The 22,924-nt window shown below is 40.8% G+C and overlaps 1 protein-coding gene across 1 annotated transcript; it reads left to right on the top strand.

Annotated features, from left to right (window-relative positions):
- The first annotated feature begins 1,254 nt into the window (after positions 1–1,254).
- On the top strand, positions 1,255–5,755 carry LOC130575884 (myelin P2 protein-like). Its single transcript, XM_057370108.1, has 4 exons — positions 1,255–1,622; positions 3,246–3,418; positions 3,677–3,778; positions 5,385–5,755. Exons 1-4 carry the CDS (start codon positions 1,550–1,552, stop codon positions 5,433–5,435), a joined length of 399 nt encoding a protein of 132 aa, XP_057226091.1. The 5' UTR covers positions 1,255–1,549; the 3' UTR covers positions 5,436–5,755.
- Positions 5,756–22,924: the final 17,169 nt, after the last annotated feature.

The raw sequence follows: 22,924 nt of genomic DNA on the forward strand, positions 1-22,924 counted from the left end.
ACAGAAAAGTTTTTGGGTACCCTGGAGTACACCAAGCTGAATATKAACCARGAACATGTGTTGGCAGSAAAGGGTGAGTGGCRTCCTGGGCTGCATTAGGAGTGTTTGGGGTTGAGGGAGATAATCCTTCCCCTCTACACAGCACTGATCAGGCCACAGCTGGAATGCTGGGTCCMRTCCAGKGCTCCCCAGTRCAAGCAAGACATGGACCCAAGGAGGTCATGGCATCTCTTCACAGGAGCAGGGAAACGTGTGGGAATATGACAAGAGTAGGRCACATTTGAGTGCAATGCCCTACGTGATTATGCTGGCTTAAATCTTCCTTTTATGGCAGAACCAACTACCCACGTGCAAAAAGACAAAAAGAGAGCAGAATATACCCTCCTCCCAAGTCAGCAAAGCTTCTTGCCTTTTACTGAGTGACTTTGAACCAAGAATATGCACTTTAATGACTTGGCCTCTTTTGATGCCATCCACCTGTCAAGAACAAGAGCTGATCCCCATTGGTGCGCCGATCTTCCGAATATGCCCGGTTGTAAAAAGGAGCCAGCCAATATTGTCTCCTCCTTCTTTTTGTGATCCTGCCTGGGATATGTGCAGGGAAGAACCCACAGCTTGAAATCATTTCTCTGGTGCAAAGGGGGAAAACAGAWCAGTGGAACTCAATTCTGCCTTTAAATGATAAAAAATATAGACCCTTTCCAAGATGGACCATGAAAGTAACCCCTCCACCCCCAAACTACTTTGAACATCCTCTTTTTGACAGTTCCCTCCCAAAATCCACATGGCTTTGATTTATCTGACTAGCACACAGGTGACAATGGTGGTTACRCTCTACAGCTTCMTGAGGAGGRGAARTGGAAAAGAAAATGTGGATCTCTTCTTCCTCGTACCCAGTGATGGGATGTGTGGGAAGGGGTCAAAGCTGCATCAAGGCAGGTTCAGATTTGTCATTAGGAAGCATTTCTTTAGTGAAAGAGTGGTCACACACTGGAGCACTGGAAGCCAGGCTTCCTAGAGAGGTGGTCAAAGCCTCAGGCYTGTCAGTGTTTAAGAGGCATTTGGACAATGCCCTTAACAACATGTGGCAACTTTTGGTCAGCCCTGGACTGGTCAGGCAGTTGGATGAGATGGTTGTTACAGATTTCTGCTCTGTATGGTGATAACAGAGAGTAACATCGGGAGGACAGTCAGAGCTGGGTTTTATAAGGATGCTGTACTTGTCTCTGTGCTGCTGACACCCCACTGCAGTGTCCCCTGGCTGCTCTGTGGGTGCAGCAGTGACATCCCGTCCCCATCCCCAGTGGAGGGAGCCAGGGCAGGCGTCACGCAGAGCCTTGGAACCGGCACGGCTGCCTCGGACAAGGTGCACATTGTCTCGCCCTGGGGCTGCCTCCCCCATTGGCCATCCCAACAGCCACAGGGACTGGACTTCTTTAAAGGGAGACCACTGAATCCGAGCTGGGCACACAATCTCTCTGACTGCCACCAAGAGCTGCTGTGGCCACTGCCCCTCTCTGCAGGACCAGCGTTTCACAAAGCCTGCGTGATGTGTAACCGATTTGTGGGAACCTGGAAACTCATCTCCAGTGAAAATTTTGATGACTATATGAAAGAATTGGGTGAGAAATATTCTGGGTTTGGAGTTGTTGTGTTTTTGGTGTTTGTTTGTTAGTATGTTTCCTTTGGGAATGCTTTGCTCATGGATGGTGCCTTCTTTCTGGCCAAAAAAAAACCCACTTAATTACTTTTCTAGCATAATTTAATTCTTTTCCTTAGCATCTAAATTGGAAAAGGTAGGTGATAAATCACTGTAATAAATTTATTTTTGTCTAACTGATCTGAACTGATATAATTTGTTTTTCTGCCATGAGAGTAATCTATGGAGCTGCAGATTTTTTTTTATGTTCCTCTTGACTGCACCATGAAACTCATGACTTATGATAATTTACAGTATATAATGGAGCTGATGTCTCATAACACTTTAGCTTCAGACAGCTAAATACTATGAATGAATCTATCTGTTACTGAAGAATGCCAGGAATGTAATAAAGTAGGCATTGTTTTTCATTTTAATGCTGGCTTCATTCCTACACAGCAAGTGCACAGAGAGTCAGCTACTGCATTTCTTTTGCTGTATAAATGATTCACTGATTCCCTTTATTTGAAATGTTAGACTGAATGACAAAAGAGTTGCAGTTAATTAATTAACCAGAGTGAATGTGGSATGAAAGTCCAGCTGCAGATATTTTTCTGAACATCTGAATGGAACTGTTTAGTATGGAATTAATTACTACAAACAGTCCTATGCTTTGCAGATAACTTTATACCCATTTTTACAGACCTGTTCATCTGAGCAAGGCATAGCATTAACAAAGACACTAACTACAGCTTTCCCCTTTCTGCTTTTACTAAGCAGCAATATATCACCAGTGGCTTCATTCCTACTTGCCCCAAGCCTGGACTGGAAAGGACAAGGCAATACAAAGGGCTTTTGGCATGGGCTTTTCCTGGAAGCTCTTTGCAGCTTTCAACTCGTATACCTCRACAATTTTATATTTCAYACTTGYACTTWTCRCTGMRGTTTAGATGCAAGGATGCTTAAGGGATGCTACTAGCAACTTAGGAACTTAGGAATTACCAGTCTTCAGTACATTGTAATGAACAAGAACCAGCATATTGGTAGTTCAGTATCTGGTTTCTTCCTTGGAGCCATTAACGGTGCAAATTCTCAGATTTGTCAAGGATTTTTTAAAATGGATTTTTACAAATATTTATGGGAAACAGACCCTTCCTCTGAATTTGTCTTACTGTTCTATCTCTACAATAGAGTTCTGTCTTACTGTTCTGTCTTACTGTTCTGTTCTACTACAAAAGTCATGCAGATTTGTAACAAACTATGCTTCTTCTTAGCTAAACATGCACAAATCTATGATTGTGTATGTCTTTACTTCTTGTTGAAGGTGCACTTTATCAGCTGGGGCTGCCTCAGCCCCTGAACGCTGAGATTCCCATTCTGATCTCTACTCCTACTGGTGTCTCATCTAAAGAATTCTGATCTCTACTCCTACTGGTGTCTCATCTAAATCAGAATTAGGACACCACTCCTACTGGTGTTTCATCTAAATCAGGCGCCGAAGTATTCAATGAAGAAACTCTTCCTTATTCATCCACTGAAGAATCATGAGACAATACTGAGTTTCTCACTTCTAGAATGTAATGATTGTTTTGYCTCTGATTTCTAGGAGTGGGCTTAGCTACACGGAAACTTGGTGGCCTGGCAAGGCCTGATGTGATCATCAGTATGAAAGGGGACATAGTGACCATCAGGACTGAAAGCACCTTCAAAAACTCAACCATCTCTTTCAAACTGGGCCAGCAGTTTGATGAAACAACARCAGACGACCGGAAAGTCAAGGTAGGGAGGCTGATGATCTCTGATTGTCTGAACATCTCCTAGAAGAACAYCAGGAGAAATTTTAACTACTCCCTYAGWGYACCTTGAGTTTTCCAAACTATTCAAAGAAAGCACTGAAAGAAACAGTATGGTGCTGAATGTAATGTTGCTGAGCATGTCATTGTCCAAGAGCCCGTATCTTGCTCAACATAAAGTGAATTGTTACTCTAATCTGCAAAACTCACACTGCAGTTTGAAACTCTTCTCTTGACTTTGCAGAGTGTTGTAACCTTAGAGAAAGGGTCATTGGTGCAAGTGCAAAAGTGGAATGGCAAAGAGACCACGATAAAGAGAAGACTCGTTGAYGGGAAGATGGTGGTGGTAAGTTGATGTTCCTTGTACGCCGATAAAGGTGAGAAGGATGCAGTCTTCAGTACATTTCTGTCTAAACAGATGATCAATTTTGGCTTAAWCTTTGAATTATGAGATTAATTAAAAGGGAGAAAAAGGAAACCAAGCTTAGAAACAAGGTGGAAGGAAATAAATGCTCCATACAGCAACTTGTCTTTAAAGTGACTATATTGGCAGAGCTGCCATAAATTGACAGCATATTTAACTGCTCTCAAGATTACTGTTTTTAAAAGGAATAAGGAATATTTATTTTAAAAAGAACAGAAACCGGTGAAATGTGAACAAAAGTTTACAAGCTGGGTGCTGTTGTCCCTGGAACAGCTCTTTCATTTTCCCTATCTTGGCCAAGCCAAGGGAAATAAGACATTTTAGGGATCCTAGTTGTAAGGGTTGCTATTAAAATTAGGATTTCACTTTGTACAGTGATGTTTTTTAAAAAATGGAGTCAAACTAATTCTGGCAATTTGTTTGAAGTCAACTTTACGTGTTGGCTTGCTCTGACTGTGTTTTGTTATAAGTTCTCATACACAGAGTCATAGAATGGTTTGGGTTGAAAGGAACCTTAGAGATTATCCACTTCCAGCCCACTGTCACAAACAGGAATGCCTTCCACTAGACCAGGTTACCCAAAGCCCCATCCAGTCTGRCCTTGAACATTTCTAGGGGTGAGATATTCACCACTTCTCTGGAAATCCTGTTCCARTGCCTCACCACCCTCACAGTAAAGAACTTCTTCCTAATATCTAATCCAAACCTACCCTCTCTTAGTTTAAAGCCATTCCCCATTGTCCTATCACTACACACCCTTGTAAAAAGTTCATCTCCAGCTCTCTCAAAACCTCCCTTTAGGTAGGAAGGATGATTTGCTTTTGCATTTCCTCATGGCTGCATTTCTGTGTAAGTTTTTCCTAATTATTAAACCCTCTTCATAAAGCAGAGAGGTAAGGTCCCTCTTCTGTTTTGTCCTGCTGTTGCCCCTTGCCTCATAAAGGGTTGTGGAGAAGGAGTCATCTTTTGCAGGCCAAGGAAGTATTTTTTTAACATCCCATCGCCTTTGTTGCATGCATCCTGTGGCTGTGAGTCATGGGCAGCCACCGAAGGCCACTGGGGTGAAGGGATCAAGAGAAATATTCTGTGACTCAGAAGTGCAAAGTTTTTTAGGCCAGAAGCCTGACCTCTGAAATACTCAAATTATTTCTGCTTCTACGCACAAAAAAAAATACTCTACTTTGAAAATTTGAAAACGTTGGTGAGCCACRGTATAAAAACCAGGTGGGGCTAATATCTCTGACAAGCCAACAACAATACCAGGGAAGGTAAATTTATTTGTGGAAGCTGAGCTTAATTTTGCAATCTCTTTGTCATTAATTGCCACTTAATGTAGTTTAAAACTGTTAAAATAGAAACAACTGTATTTGCAATACAAAAATAGCTTTGCTGTTTGCTCTAAAAATTCTGTAAATATGTGGAGATTTAAAACATGACATCTAGATTTTCATTGACTTCAGAAGTTACTGCAGCAGACACATCTGCTGTCACCAAAAGGTTTATATTAATATTTTCCTTTATGCCTTAGGAATATGCCATGAAGGGGGTTGTCTGCACCAGAGTTTATGAAAGAGTGTGAAGAAGTTCCCTCTCTGCACTGGACCGGACCTGGCTCTAAAAACTYGGCTTAGTTCAGTGACCAAAGCCTCACGCACTGTGCTTCTTTATTTTCTTTCCTTTTATTGGGAAAATGACTGCACCRTAATTTGATATTTCAGAGCCATAGTGTAACTAATCCAAAATRTTGTGGTGATCCAATAAAAGCCTCTCAACCCAGAAAATAGAGTGTTTGGCTCCACATGAATGATTTACATTTTTTTTCTTGACTGGCACTAATTTTCTGTTCATAGTGACTGTACAGAAGGCCAAACTATTTCTGAGTAAAACAGTGAAACACAAGTAGTCCATATCTGAGAGAGGGCTAACACTGCCTCTTTGATATGTGTAAAAAATATCATCTCCTGCAGTCAATATTCCTTTCCTGCTAAAGATTTTATTGCTGAATAGCTCCCATAGGGAAAATTATCTCTACCACCAGAATTTTTGACTTTCAGTATGATTTATCACTGCAGCTTTATAATCCTAGCACATCATTGTTTCATTCTCATCCCAAAAAGCTTATACTGCTTTCAGTACCAGGATTTATATCCTGGCATTTATTTGGAAGAACACAAACACTGGAGGAAAAAAAAATTGGAATATATCCCATATTTGTCTGCCAAAAGAACKTATAAACCTGTGAAACAAAGTGTGGAGCAGGCATGAATGAACTGCAGAAATCTTATGGCTAGAGGGCTTCATTTTAAAAGTGCTCAATAATCAAGCCTGCTTCCAACATAGTATTTAAGTGCATACTTGATATTAAGCACACAGAGGATTTGCATTGGGTAGTTTGTTGCCAAGACTGAGTATCTAAAGTATTTATTCCTCTCTCTGCACTTATTCTGCTTTTATCTAAGGAAAAAAAATAAACAAAAAAAATTTAAAAAAAAAACCAAAATAAAAAAACCCCCAAACTTCTGGAAATATATTTAACCAAAAAGCACTGTAGCAACTTACTAATATTTGCCTCTCTTGGCCAGTGTTCAGTATCACTGCCACATTCACACTAACCAAGTTATTTCATCCCGTGTCACTGTCTCTGTGCATTCACACAGGGCTGTCCCTGCCTCCTCTTTGGGGTTAAAGCAACTCTGACAGGCCCATGTGTTTATTTTGGCTTATTAGGAGCTGCAGAGCTGATATGAACCTTTGCCTACTGGTTTTACAGGCAAGAACACAAATTCTCAAGGTTAAGACAGATCCTGAATGTCAGAATCTAAATTGGTTTAGCCAAGCCAAGAGTGAAGAGACGGATATCATATGAAAATGAAAAATATAAAGGTCACCTTTCTGCTCTACCACCACTGGAAAAGCTCAAATCTAGACCCAGCTTTGGATAAGTTTTATTAGATGCAGTCTAATTGGAGGCAGCTGCCAGAAGGCAAACAGGATGAATCCAAGGAAATACAAGCAGTGAGAGAAAGCTGTGAGATTTATGGACRGCACTTTGAAGGAAAGACCTGGTCTCTGGTCTCTAACCTAGATGGAGAAACCAATGCTGCATCTTTAACTTTACCATTAAAACTCACCTCTGTGAGTGTCAGAGTTTCTGTGACTCCAAGTCCTCAGTGATTGCTTGTGTCATCTTTTGCAAACAGAATGTAATCACATATTTGAAATGAAGATATTACACCAGGCTTCAGTAAGAACAGTCATACAGTGTGAACTCTTATTATACGTGGTCCTCCAGATTATTTTCCTAGTCTCTTAACAGAGAACAAGATACATTTCTTACAGCTCAGAATCTGCCTGAAATGGACTTGTGAATCTGGATTTTCACTCTGCAGTTTCTTCATYCCTTCCCTTGCAGCACARAACRGTCCCCGTGAGGCTGCTGGAGCCRCTCGCCCCAGCCTGGCTCTGGGAATCTGGAAATTGTCCAGAACCCTTTGAGCAGAGCTCACCTCCCACCCCTGAGCCACAGGCAAAGCAGAAGATACTGCTGCAAACAAGCTCTGTGTTTCCTTGGCTTTCCTGATGCAACTTGCAAATGCTTCTTAAAGCTTAAATGCAACATTTCCTGTCCAATAGAATATTAATTTTCAGCTTTTTATTTCCTTGGGCAAAGGAAATAAACATTCTCTTCAGTACAAACTAGAGATTTTCCGTTTTATAGAAACAGTAACAGAAAAAAACAAAACACTGCTTACCTAATCTCCATTTATTTGTTTACCATCATCTCCTTTTCTGTGACATAACCCACCTCTCTCTTCCTCTTCTTAAGAAACTTTTACTTGTATTTCTTTTTCCAGAGATTTGGAATCAAAATAATGATAGCTTTGGGGTTTTAAGTTCCTAGTTAAATGCAGATATGCTGTTCAGGAGCCTAATATTTGGCACTTTCACTCTATGCAAAGGTCACTTAAAAATGTCATGAGAGCTGAAGGCTTTCCAAAACAGGAAAAGTGCAGCAGCACTGATAGTGTTGAAGGCAAAAACAATGGGGCAGGTGGTACAAATCAGCACAGAAATGGAGCACTTTGGGACACTTCTAAATCCAGGACGATTTAGGGGGAATACAGAATTTTAGTCTCAAGGTCTTTTTCATGTCTTTCTGTAAATTAGTTTTTCTTTTTTTCCTAAACTTTTTATACAGGCCAGATATTTCAGGAATGAACATCTAGGCTGAGGTCCAATGTCTGTGTCTTGAAGGGTACTTTCACATTGACAAACAAGTCCATTTGCCATTTTCTTAGCTTGTGCATGGACTTACCCTAGAAATATTGGCAGTCTGATGCTGACATATAAACAGCATCATTTAAAGCAATCAGCTTGATCTAGCACCCACCCCAGGCAATGAAATCCYGGCTGATTTTAGAGCACCACACACACACTGCTCTCCCATCAGTCACTCTTTCTGCAAGTGCTGCGAGACTCTGTCACACCTCATTTCACTGCATTTCCCAAGGCAGTGGAAATTGCCTGCATGGGGTATTTATCCTCCAGTTGCTGCACCTCTCCTGTCTCTGCCCTCTCTGATGTCTCCTGGGGAAGGAGAATCAAGCTGAGATGGCAAGAACCCCTCTCAGCCCTGGTGCTCCCATGGGGAGCTCTGAAATCAAATAAAAGCTGCATCTGGACTCCATGTACCAAAGCTGTTTCCTTGGACTGAGAAGAATTTCACAATTKCTGATAGAAAACATCTCCTGGTGATGTATAGTTAAACCTGGAATACTGTACCCTGCATCTCAGCCTTTTCCATGTGGAGYAGAGCAGAAAGAAAAGGCTCTCTTCCAGCTTTGAGCTTCTCTTGTCCATTTTCTGAGCAACTGTATTCCTGTAGAGTGAATTCACACACATGCACACAGCTTTGCTGTCGTTTTACACAGAAATCTTGTCACCTGTTGGGACATCAAACATGTAGCTGGGCAGTTCTAGAAATGGCAAAGATTTGGGGATGGGGATTGGGCTGTGTCATTAAAGCCATTGTGCTTCATAAGAAGTCYGCACCACTCACCACATTTTTTCCAAGAAAAATCTTGTTATGCTAATAAACACTGTGCTGTTTAGAAATTGCTCAACTGTGTCTTCTAAGACATTGCTACCTTGCCTAATTTTCMTTTTGGATATAAGAGGTTCTGTTGCTGTCTGGGATACAAAGGAGTGAAAGGTTAACACTGAAGGGGCAATCAGTCAGAAACAAACAGCCTGATTCCATGAAAAAATTGCCCTCAGAAATCCTGGAATTTAGATGTAATCAAGGTCTTTGTTAGGGAGGCAATTAGAGCATATCCTCACCATTTCAATGAAAAACGTTGTGGTTGGCTATTGGCCATCTGCTGCAGATGAGAAACACAAGAAAATGTTTTTTGGACTAAAGGGCACAACAGCTTTGGGAATAATACTGTGCCTGAGATGCTACAGAGAGGGAAAGCTGTGTTAGACAGCATTCAYACAGTATTTTCAAAGGAAAGTGTGCTCTTTTAAGTCTTTGAGTATCAAATCAGTATTTAAATATATTTTCCTCAGATGTTATGAAAAAATGCAAAACTAAAATTAGAAGAAATGAAATMATTCAGGGATTAGGAAGGGTGGGGTGAATTAATGGTTTACAGCTGGATTTGTTTTCAGGTTCTCAGTGGAGAATTAATAGAAGTATTTAATGATCTTTTTTATAATGTGATCACCAGTTTCAATCACACTATTTGTGAGGAGTGTAGGGGAAGAAGAAAGGGTTTATTACTTAATTTGAAGTGAACATACTCTCTAGCACATTTCCTTGTGGTTAAGGTCTCCTAGAGAAGGTASCTGTATTAGCAGTGGGGTCAAAAACACACTCAAGAATTCATCTTGTTTTTCAAGCTGYGGTGTCACAGCTAAAGCTACCTCAGGATACTTACAATGGAGCTGTGGGACACGCCTGCTTCAAGTTTGACATGTCTTAGGGCTGCTTTGGGAAATCTGCAGGCATAATTATGGAAAAGGGGAGATATTTAATGTGTCTAGCTGCTGTACAAAACTTACACATGCTAACAACAGTCCCATTTATCTCACAGATCCTAGTATTAATTTCCCAAGCTGAAATCTAAAATATATATATATATAAGTTTTACTTGGAAGCTCTGCACGTTTTACATGAAAAAATCTGTGAGACAGTGAAGGGGGGCCCTCAGTTCTCCTTAGATAATCTCTTAGCAGAGGTTCACAGTTTTATATGGCATCGTGCCACTTTCTTGTATGTTGTACCATACAATGTTCAGAGTTTTATAGCCTACTGACTSCTACGGATTAGTACAGGTAAATGCATCTGAAATTAATTGCAATTCCTTCACAAACCTCTCCTTATGAAGAGTGGGGGGAAAAAAAATCTGCAAAGTAATTTGATACTGTATGACATAACATTCCAGGCCCCTAATTACTCAGTCAACACAAATGTTTTCATTTAATTTAACAAGAGATAGAGCAGTCAGATTGTGAAAGGTTAGGTGCACAAATGTCTGTGCTTTCCTGATAGGAGCTGAGCCCTCTGGCCAGGAGCACAGGAACCAAGATTAAGKTCCCCCTGGTGCTTCCTCTTTCTGGGGATTTTGGTGCAATCAAGAAGCATCACAACAGTTTATCCTGGCTCTGTCTCCAGTTGGGCAGAGAGCAAGTTGTGAAATACAAAGGCAATTGCTATGGTCTAAGTTAATGACTTCAGAAAGCTGGTGTCAAGGAAGAAGATATTTTTAAACATCATCTGGATAAGGCATTTCAAATCAATCTCATTTTCCTCTCACAGGGTGACAAGTCTTGTGGATTGAAGAAGAACAGTAGTAGTCAACTCTGTTGGCTTCGGAAAGGTTTTAAAAATAAGACATAAGACATTTGAAGCCAAAAAGAAAATTGGAAAGGTACTTCTTTTTGCAAGGGCATGAAGTGACAGGACAAGGGAGAATGGCCTTAAAATGAAAGAGGACAAGTTTAGATCAAACATAAGGAACAAATTCTTTCTTGTGAGGGTGGTGAGGCACTGGAACACATTGCCCAGAGAAGCTATGAATGTCCCATCCCTGGAAGTGTTCAAGACCGTGTTGGGTGGGGCTTTGAGCAACCTGGTTGAGTGAAAGGCGTCCCTGCCCATGGCAGAGGAGTTGGACCTGGATGGTTTTCAGGGTCCCTTCAAAACCAAAGCATTCTATGATTCCATGTCCATAAATGCACTTTAAATTAGGTCAGATAAAGCTGATGCTACAGTGAGGGTACAAACTGAATGCAAAAACCATACTTCACCAGCCAATGGTTCAAAGTGGAAGAATGCATCCTGTCTATCTTAAAAAATAGTGATAAAGGACATGGCCAAGATTATTTCTTACTGCTCGGAAAAATCCAGTTGCCTCTACTGTTGTCAACCACTGCAGGGTATCTACTGAGCACCTGCTGGGGGGGGGAGAGACTGGACAGACTGAAGGGACTATCCCCAGCCACTGAGAGAATACATAATTCCCAAATAATACCAGCATGGAAGACAGCAGCTAGCCCAGCCAAAACCAGCTCTCTGCAGTGTTGATGCAGGGCTGAGTGGATCAATAGTCCTGATCGTGTGTGCACTGCTCCAGGTAACATTTACAGCCAGGTTGCTTTCTCTGTGTGAGTTCCTGCTATAGGACAAATGTCCTATGGGCATGTGCCCACACTCAGGCTGAAGTGTAGTTTCTGCTGCCTCACTGCATCCATACCAGTCCAGGAAGGCTGGAGAGGGAGGGATTTGGCAGGATTCCCATAGTAGCTCAGCATCCTGCTCCAGTGGAAACACCAGTTTTGAATCTATTTTGTCAAAAACGCCCAAACCACCAAACAAAATAAATCTTCTACACAACATTTAGATGAGTGGCCATAAACACCACCATACTTTCTCCTTTTTGCCTTATAGCTCAAGCTTGTGCCTCCTGCCAACCCTCACTGCTCACAGCACACTGTTCCCACATCTGTTGTCACCAGACACGCAGCTCCCACCCACTGTCCTCTGCCTCTTCTCCTAACCCCACATTTTCCATACTTGTTTAAATGACTGATTAACTTAATGTCCCATTTTGCACCTTCATCCTGGTCAGTGGGGAGGGAAACAKAACAGAACCTGTCCATGTTTGTGTGAGTGCTGAGCATTTCAGTCTGCCCTGGCCATGCACACAGACATATGCATAGCGTGTGTGTGGCCATGTGCACCTTTTGGCCAGGCAAACTCASTCTTGCTGCTGACTGTACCTGAGGCAGAGATCCATGTCAGCCTCACTTTTATGGGTCACTGAATTCAGTAACCCCAGACAGACATCGCTGTTCTGCCTCCTGTGGCTCAGCCATGTCWTCCTGTGTGTTGCCATCCCTCAGTCAAGCCCTGGTTTCACAATCAGTTTTAACATGTATATTATTTGATCTGTATCTCAGTGAATTGTTGAATTTAGCACTCTTCTCTTAAATCCTGGAGCCTTAACTCCTCAATGCAGTCTAAACATCTTCCCCTAGCCCACCATGGACATCAGCATTTGAAATACAACTCTACTAAATCCTTGGAGAATGACAAAGACCTTTAGGAAATACTTTAGCTGACCTATTTTAAATATCTTCTTGTGGAGATGAATAACAGCTTACAAACATGCTTTTTTTCACTGCCTGGTAAAGGACTTATTTTATTGCCTGATACTTGACAGTATCAGCCCACTGACCTGAAGATTTAGTGGCTCTCAGCACTATTTTGGATAACAGATCTGCAGCTGAGCTCTCTTTGGTGCCAGAACTCCATGGATCATACAGCTGGAGACTGGTGATGTGCTGGTGCTGCAGTGAAAACCCTCACACATCTCTGTGCCACTGACACACCACAATATCCATCCAAATAATTCAATCCATGTTCTCTGAACAGAATCAATTCTGTTAACAGGACTGAAGATCATCTACTGAGATGAGCAGAGAAGATGACCTGCCTCCTTCCACTCATATGTGAAAGTGTGGTCCTGCTCATGTACAGGCACATGTGGTTAAGTGTGGTGGTGGGGTTTTTCCTCTGCATTCCTGTGCAGAGGAATTGCACATTGCTTGCTGCTGCCTCGCTTCCTGCTCTTTCAGGGGATTTGACAGCCTCTCCTGCTTCTTGRGCTAAGTGGTTGGGCAGTACTGATGGCTGTTTTCCAGTTKATTTCCTATCTTAACTCAAAAGTARCTTTATTTTGTTTTCCATTGTAGTGTTAGGAAAATGTGTGGGAATCTGGGGAGCTAGAAAGTCCTTCCTGAGTAAACGAAATATGCTGTTGTATTGTCATAACCTAGTTTGGGCTCCCAGGAGGCTCTCATGAATCTGACAAACACTCAAAAATACTGGAAGCAAAACTAACTTTGAATCTTTGTTCCTCATTTGTTTCTAAAAATACAGCAGTTTTTCTACTCGCAAAGTAGTAACAAAAAATAGAAACAAGATTCTCAAGTTTCATTTCAGAGCTTTCATCAGGAAATTACTCAGGACTCTCTCAATCAGTCTGCAGTGAGTTTCTCTTCTCTCGGTGAGTCTGTGGAGGGAACTTTCAGCAGATGGGGAAAGGGTGAAACATGGAAATGATGTTAGAGTTCAACCAAGCCTGATGTTTATGCCCCAGAGAAAAGGGGAACATCACCTCAGGGACTTGAGTTGAGCATCCACATTGTGATCACATGGTAGAACATTCAGATCCAAAGCCAGGCAAGGGAAATGTGACCAGCGTCACTCCCAGGTGTGGTGCAAGGATGTCCCACAGCCAAGAGGAAGGGAAGTCTTTTTTCAATAGCAGAAAATTCTCCAAGCACCATCTGGATTTGAATAGAAGTACTCATTAAAGGAAATAACTTGCAAACGATGACACTACCCTTCACAATTCACATGGCTTTCCACACACATCCTTTTCATAACAARCAAACACACAGAGTTGATGTACTCCTACTGTTTACAAACCCAGTCTCTCAAACTGTGATTGAGAGGGGACATGGCCAAAGGACAGAAAACCCTTAAGGATCTTCTTTAGTGTCTAAATGTGTGGTAGAAAGAGAGCATAAATCTGCTTTCCTTAGTTAACCCAAGCAATCCATTAGTTTTCCTTACTTAGCCTAAGAAATCCATGAGCTTAAAATGCAGTAATTAGTGTGATTGGCTGCTGTGAAATGACTGAGGGGAAAAAGGTGACCCTGAAGGCACAGCAAGACTAAATCACTACACATCTTTAGTTTTTCTTTCTGAGGCTTTTCTATGACATCTGCCTGGTCTTTGTTCTTACAAAACCCCTAAGAAGTCTCAAAAGAGTGAGTTTAGTAAAAGATTRTGGAAAAGTAAAAAGACTCAACAWTATTGATTGTTAATTMTTATARCCTACAATATTAATTGAAAATAACWYKGGRTTTTMTTTCCTTTTCTTGTGTATTTGATACAGTCCATAGACTGTAAAGAAGTTCTTCATCCATTTGGGAACTTAATCCACAATTTCTATTGACAAGATGTTCTTTTCCACCAAAAGGTGTGATGTTTTTTCTAAATATATTCTTATTTTCTCTCCTGAATGTGACTAGTCCCTATGCTAATAAGACAAAAAGTACAGGATGATAATTGAAGCAAGTATTCCTGAAAAAGAGGCTTTATCTGATGGAGTTATCTTGTTGCTAGCAGTATGAAAGCAGAACAATTTTTTATCAGATCTTCTGGCTAAATGTGAATGACATTTGTAATCCAACTGCAACAATACCACGAAACCAGGACTAGCACCCTTTGCACTAAACTGTACTGACAGAAYAGTTTCTGTTCCAAGGAATTTATTGTAAAAGGAGCTGGACTATCATACATGTCTCTAAAAGGCAGATTCACTGCTGTGTGGCAGCTAAATAGGAATGAGGAAATGTTGCTCCTTTTGGAATGACTGGTTGTAAATGAGAGAGATTCTGAAGCAAATAGAAGCAATTTCCATGGGCTGGAGAATACTCACAGAAGTCAGACTGCACACTTGTCTTTGCAAAAACAATTCCTTTCACCTTTTCAGAATTTATTTCTGTTTGGGTTTGTCCAACAGTGGGGTCCACTCCCTTGCTGGCATAGCCAAACTACAGCATCTAAGTGGGTGAAAATCCAAAAACACAACAAGCAACCACTGATAGTTGCTAATTGCAGCCTCTGGGAAATTATGTTCATTTTGGAAAAAAAGCAGACTAGATTTGGCAGAAAACATGTCCTCTCCCCCACCATCAGCACAAYGTTTGCTGTTCTGTCATCTTTCTTGAGCAGATCTGATCCAACTTTGTATATCCATAGCAAGGCAAACTGCTTTTTACTGCATCATTTTCACAAACAGACTCACTGAGAACAGTCGAGTCATATGTACRGAGGTGGAAACTAGAACAGGACAATTTGGTGACCACAAGTGAATGGTAGCTGTGGCAGAAAGGTGAAAAGGATGGTGTGTCAAGATGCAGAGAGGAAAATTGTTTTGTACATCATTTTGTAGACAACACATAACCAGAGTACGTTACAATGACTTTTTTTGTTGTTTGAACACACAGAAAGCTCACTGCTTTGCTTTTCCACTTCAGTCAACATGACAATCTGTCTCAGAAGACACTTAAAGAATTAGCTCTTAATCATATAAAAAAAAGTTGACATTGATTGCAAAGTGAAGGAGGAAAACCCTTTCAATAAAAAGAAAAGAGTATTTTCTATTTTTCCACTATTAATCCAAACAGCCTGTGTTCATCCACAACCAGGGGTTGCCCTGACCCGGGTTCAGCACTTTGCACTTGTCTTTGTTAAACCTCATGAGGKTCCTGTGGTCTCACTCGTGAAGTCTGCCCCAGTCCCTCTGGATGGCATCCCTTTCTTCTAACCCACCCAGAGATTAAAATCCAGAGTCTGCTGCAATGAGKCTCAGGTAAGATGTCACCAGTGCCATGTGGTCTCTTGGCCGTGGTGGTCTGCTGTTGATATCTCTGCTGCTGTGTCAGCACAGGACAAAGAGGACGACTTTGTGCACTATTGTCAATCAAAATATACCATCAAAATGTATTTAGGAGGTGATGAAGGTAAAAACCTGTGTCAAACATTTGCTATCACTTCTAGAACAATTGATATCAATGTGTATTTCACATCAGTTGGTGGATATTGCTATCACTAAAAACAAGTTGCTATCACTAAAAGCTGGCAACACTTATAAAAATTTGACAGAGTCCCTGCACAGCTCCACCTTATCTAACTACRAAATGTTTTCATCTCTTTACACAAAAATGTGCACAGACAGTCTTTATTCATACCCCACTTTTTTTTTTAAGCTTCATTTCCTAGTCTGCTTTTGATGATTTTCTGAAGTTATCATCTTACTGTTTTGCTGTGTCTGTTGGAAATTTTATAAACTATTTTAAAAGACTTCTGAGACAACATGTTGTTGGAGGAAACTGGAATATTGTTCTCCAGCCGGATGTTTTARCACAGCCAGCTGCCTTTTATGTAGTACAGAGGCAGAGGAGGTTAACGACAGACCTGATGCCACCTCAGGGGAAGGAAGATTTCCTCAAGTGCAGATCTAGCATGCATCACATGCCATTGCACAGAAACCCCAACTCTCAGAAATGCTTAACAAGCCCTCATAATTTCATTATCACCAGTTCCAAACATGTGGAACTCTAAGAAATTGTCCAAAACCATCACACTTCACTGACCTTTCATTAGATCTGGTCCTTACATTGCCAGCAATCACATTTTCAAACTTTGTCTGCATGGTTATTTTGTTGTTTTTTACTAGTTATGTTGGAGGTTTTTTTATTAAMCTGACGCTCTCTATTAATACCACTCTGGGGGAGGCAGTTTTAAGAGCAGAGGAGCAAAGTAATAAACATATAAGTTAAAAGTAAATGTGCAGAGAAAGCTGATTGACTCCATAGACACACAAGCTAGACAAAGCCTACTTTTAGATACATATAAATAGTGTTACATGACAGCTTTGAKGGACTGTAGGAATCTCACTAAACTGGAAGGTCTATTAAAAAAGAACCCTGACATTTAATATTTTGTCTATTATTTCTAGCCAAGTYTTTCCCAGGCTCCTGAATCCAGAGTCTATGCCTACCAGTATGACAAATCTAGGAATTCTSCTTTCTCTGTTTCTCTATTTCTGCTTACTGTGTGTGTTTGTGCATTTTGAAACAGTGTTCATTGAGAGTGTATTAGAAAGGTCTGCCAATATGTGATATTCACAAAGTCTCAGTGAAATACAGCAGTTTTGGAAAGAAAGTGAAAGAATTAGATGAAATCATAAAAATATACAATAGCTTTTGTATGTAAAAAAACATTTAATAAGTCATGAACCAGGTCAGCCCACATGTTTTCTGAACATAATGCACACAGTGTTTATTTCCAAATTCTCCTGGGCCAGTGAGACCTGAACATCTCTGAGTTTGCCATGCAAAGAATTTGTAGAATTGGATGTCCAACAGACACGCCCATATCACTGTTCCTTATAACATCTGTCTGGGACAAAGATCTCCTCAGGTCAGRCATGAGTGAGAAGCTATGCAGACACACTGATCCTAAAAACAGTCTTTGGAGGCTGCATTAACCTTATCTGTCAGCACAGGGCTTGTACTGCAGAGCAGCTCCTGAATTTACAGATATTTTGTGTGCAGTTCCCTTTTTCCAGATGCCCAGGAATTTGGCACTTGCAGCAACAAGGCAGGGCCTCCTGGCTGTGTGGTGTCACTGCCCTTCCCTCCATCTCCACTGCTACCCCTTGAATTACTGGGTCTGTGCACAGAARCATGTCACAAAACATGCTGAAAACCTCAACATGATTCATGTGTAATGTGAACCAGCATGTTTAATATTCTGTCTTCATATWTTCATTATTTTATGGCTGGTTTTCTAGGAAAGCTTTGAGCTGGTTTGCACTCTCCAGTTTAATGTATGCTGGAAGAATACATACCAGGTGAAATCAGAAAAAAAAAAAAAAGTTGGCATAAAATAAATCCCAGATTAAAAAATTCATTTCCTATCCAGCAGGGAACCATGTCCCAGAAGATCAGACAAAGCAGCTGCATGCAGAAAGTGCTGGTTTCTTACTTGTACAAGAGAGGAAAATAGTAAATCAGTGATTACAAAGTCATGTACTTTTCTTGGTATTTTAAATACGTATTAAATAATCATGTGAGTGCTTCAGTRCCCAGGATTAAGGTCTATGTTAAAAAGTCACATGCACCCTAAGCCAGGGACTCTGTTGATTGTAYTTACTCTTATTTTAAAGCTGTTTTGGGGAAGATGTAGTTAACCAAACATAACTCACAAAGTCTTTGAAGCCAATAAACTGAATTACAGCATATTTCTATTGATTTTGTGTTGGCGGCTGATTAGAGAAACTTATATTAACTAAGAATTAGTGCTTTCTCACATTAATTATATGACTTACTACCACACAGAAAACTCAGCACAGTGTTTAGAAATGGGAGRAATTCCCTCATTCTGAGCAAGTTTATAGCTCAGCATCCCACAGCTACCACCTGYAATCAGACAGGCGGACACTTCAAGACCCTACATGACCCAAAATGTCTAAAACTTTCTTTTCAGCCTCCACTCTGAAGGTATCTGGAACTTRCAACAATATTTGCTGTCTTGAGACATACTCTTCTGCATGTTTCTATACCTCCCTGCCAGTTGCAATAGGGGCAAATAAAAACCTGTCACATGAAACAGGTAGGCTGATGGTAAAGGAAGAAATAGGATTTCATTTGTATATTCTTGAAAGTTTCAGATTACAATGCTAATGTGTAGCTTCATTCTCTTCCTCYTTATCTTTTTATGTTAAATGATTGTCAAAGACAAGAAGGAACTTGACTTGCTTCTAAAAATAAATGCATAGTAGATGAGCGTGAAGAAATGTGTAAGCTGACAAATAATTAAAAGGAAAACCAAAAGGTCAGATTTTAGTGCTATCTTCATCATGCATCTATAATCGTCAGCTACAACTCTAAAGAATGTTTTTCAGCTAAAGAAAACACTTTCTGAGTCATCACTCTCACTGACTGCATGGCATTGCTATTCTTAGTTATCCGTGCGACAGCCTGACCTAATCAGTGCAGAGTGGGACAAAAATTCCCCAGATTTCTTTTCTGTAAGCATAAGTCATCCCTGGCCTATTATTAGGATGCATATGCCTAATGAGACACCTTTGCCATGCCTGGAAAGACATAGCAGATGATAAACCTGCCACTATAGTAAGTCATGTGGGAAATAGAAAATGGCCCTCAGTTCACYCTCCTTCTGAGAGCTGATGGTGAGAACAAGCAATTTGTGTGGGATTCCAGCTGGCAGGCCAGAAGGGCAAAGCCTACAGCTTATTTTCTGTGCCTTGAGTCATCTAGGCTTTATTGGGAGAGGAAGGTACTGGTTATTCAAAGAGTCATTCTAAATGTTAGAAAGAATGGTAAAAAGAAAGTGGTCAGAGGCACTGCGATTTCTGAGCTGTAAGAACATGCTGTGAACTGATTAATAAAATTACCACCATAGCTAGGGAGCTACAGGCACAGACTCAGCACAGCCTCTGTGGCTGGAGTTGGAATGGGTGCTTTAGAGCCAGGTCTGACCAGACAGACCTGGGAAAGCTGATTTCTTGATCTGCCTGCATCAAGACATGAGATCTTCCTCAGAGAAAACTGCAAGAAATGTCCCCAAAATTATGACATCAAAATGGCAATGGAAGAGAGTTGTTTAGAGGCCAAGAAGTACCTTTTAAGAGGAATATTTTCACTCTCTCTCAGATACCACCTCTTCCCAAATGAAACATATTTGACTTATGCGGTACAAAGAAGTCTGAAATTCATGCATACAATCATCCTTCCAGTACAATTCCTCTTCACAGTTGAAATCTCCAGGCAAAACAACAAAMCAGTGCCAATATGGGAAAAGTGAAATATCTGCTTTTCTTGACCACAGCTGCCAACTCACTGGTAGGCAGGACACCTCCTTTTAAAGTTASAGAGCCCTGAATCATCACTTTGTGCTTCATTCAAACATCTGCAAGGTCACAGTCTCACTTTTTCCTTAGTCCCTAGKAAATTGTGCTGCTTTGTGCTCAGATAATCCCAAAAATGTCAGCCATGGAAACTCTGATTTCCCAGGGACAATGAAACATCATTAAAGTTAGCAGACAGTGCACACTGAGTAAATGCCAGCATCTTATCTTGTCTTCCTGTAAATCTGCTCCTTCTCAAGTGAGGAAGTGAAACCACTGTGCGTATAGGTAGGAGATAGCCAGTAATATTTCAAATCTATGGTTTTGGCTATTAAATGGCCATTTATTTTTTCAAACTGGATTAATAAATCTTCATGGATAGAAACTCATCTCTATTTTTTACGCACTTTTATGGTCTTCCATAAAGACTGGTCAGAACAAATAAAAACAGCCTTTCAAATCTGATACTCATGGCAGTGTACTTGTACAGGCTCATGTTGTCGCTTTTGAGTTGCAAAGCAAAAATTGCTGCAATCACCAAAGATGCCATATCTTCATTAAGAAACTCCCTAAATTTAATGGTTTTCTTTAAGTTAAGTGATATTTTAGTTAGTAAAAGGTACACAGTCTGGGCTGATTCTTCCACACGGTGCTGCAAGCCCCTGTGCCCAGCACAAACCCAGAGCACTTCTGAGTGTTGTGACACCTCACAGGAGTGCTGGAAAAAGGCAAGAAAGCCTGAAGCAAGGACACTGGGATATTAATGAACCCACTTTCCTTTTCCAGGCTATATTTTGTACAGGGTGGAGTACAAKCAGCAGCTCTGGAAAGCAAAGGAAGCCAGTGAGCCCACCGCCCGCTCTCTCAGGACCATTCTCTGGGCTGGATGTTAAAGTTGAACATCATCCTAGAAATCCTCAGTAAGTGGGGCCAGGACTGAAAGCCATTTCCTGAGCAATTTGACAGCCTGTTCTAGCAGGGCAGAACCTCTCTCCTCCCTCCTTTCACAGGGATTTGGACCTGTCGAAGTGAGCCTGGCACCTTGCCCCAAGGAAGCTGCTGTTGGAGCTCAGCATGGGCTTCCTGCCCCGAGCCACACCAGCAGCATTCCACTCTTTATGTAAATGTTTTCCCTTATACCCCTATGTGGATAATTAGCAGCTATTCAGGTGCTGTAAAAATGCAAGAAAATGGAAGAAAAATTATTTGTAGATAGATAACACCAAACAGTCTGGTTGGAAGCCTATTGAAGCCAACGGGAAGATTTCTGCTGTCCTCAGTGGGTTTTGGATCAGGCCCAAAGGCTGTTCGGCATTAGATAAAGAGAGGTCTATGTCAGGACTATAAATTTAATCCTTGTAGTAGCCAAATTAAATTTTCATTAATTATCCAAAATTGTCTTCCCTGATAGCTTGGATTAAATATTATGTCTTACATTCTCAAGCTCTGAAACAGTGAAGCATGTGCCTAACCTTGAAAATGCAAACAGTACCCTGGAATTTGTGCCCTTGTTCCTATTTTAGAGAACAGGAAGCGTTTGTAACTCTCTTGACACTATGAACAATGGCTTTCACTGATAAAATATTAATTACAGCATATAACCTGTCACTAACACACACACTCATGGTAGGTGAACTTTTCTAGGGACTGTGTACTCATATTGGTCTTAATGCTTGAAAAATAACARGACCAAATATATTGAATTTGAGGACAAACATGGGTGCAGGGGAAGGAAGGAGGAAGAGAACATTAAATAAACAAATGTTTAAAGAAGTGCCTGATGTTTCATTAACATTAAAAATGTTATAAAGTTCCTATTGAGAACRTTTTTATTCTCTGACATAAAATTAGTTTGTTTATAAGKGTATCTCTGTATKTTTACTGACTCTGATRGTGYTASACARAGAAYAGAGTYWRWRRRAMWVSRKARAAATAGGAAGTTCTYTAACTAAGAAAYGAGGGAACCAATTTTCTGGGCTACTGAWACCCACTAGGYTAAGARTGTAGTCAGTGGAGWAATACTCTTTGGGCAGCTTCCAAACAATGCTGTGCTGTGGGAAGGAAGCTATAATGCAGTTGTGTCCCTGCCTTATATTGACTTCTAGGTCAAACAAAGCCTGGAGTGATTTGGAATTCTCTTGCTGTGCCACTSCTTACTGCAGCTAGTTTGTGAAGGSAGCTATTGTGGATGAAAGGGAGGAACAAAAAGCATTTGATCTCTGCAGCCCTCATGAGACAGCTATGAATTTATGGCAATTTTTTTCTTTCCAGGCAGCAAAGGAACAGATAAGTATCTGATTATAGATCAGCACTTTCACAAATGCTGAATGGCAAATGCTCTCTGGCATTGCTTACTAGGGATGTGAAAAGGAATTATTCAAATGACTTTGAAATTGCCTGACAGCACTTTTGAGATAAAGACGAATTAAAATAAATCTGTGTCTAGGCATTGCTTACCTAGAAATAACAAGATGGGAATTGCAGTACTGGATCAGATYGAAAGTGCTTTTAAGACTGGATCTCTAGCAGTGGCTATCTCAGGGTGATGAGAAAAGCACACAAGAGCAAGCAGGGAATGTACCAAGTGATCCTTACCCCTCATACATCCCCACAGACCTCAGATACCCTCAGATGAGGCACTGCTGGAGCTCACATGAACATGCTTTCATTGAAGAGTCTGTGTGCTTCCCTCCATGAGTTAATCTATACATTTGACYTCTTCACCATTCTGGGACCTCAATTTCCACCATACAAAAAATTTGTGTCACCCCGTGAAAATCATAGTCATTTGCATCTTTTTTACTGTTTGCCTGATAGCTGCCTGAAGTCCTTGAATTCTGCAAAAGGTGGAGGGAGAAAAACAACCACTCTTACTTTATCTTCCCCAGGCCACAGATGCCTTTGTAATTCTGTAYCACATCTGACCTTGATTATTTTTTCACAGGTTAAAGATGGACTTTGACTTGAAAGATCAAATGATAGTCAATCTTTCTATACCTCGTTTTCTCCAATTATAGAATAGGTTTTCTGATGTGAGCCACTTTTCTAA

This window comes from Malurus melanocephalus, unplaced genomic scaffold, assembly GCF_030028575.1.
Source record: "Malurus melanocephalus ecotype Western Australia unplaced genomic scaffold, MMel_1.1 scaffold_119, whole genome shotgun sequence".
In the NCBI taxonomy this organism is placed as follows: domain Eukaryota; kingdom Metazoa; phylum Chordata; class Aves; order Passeriformes; family Maluridae; genus Malurus; species Malurus melanocephalus.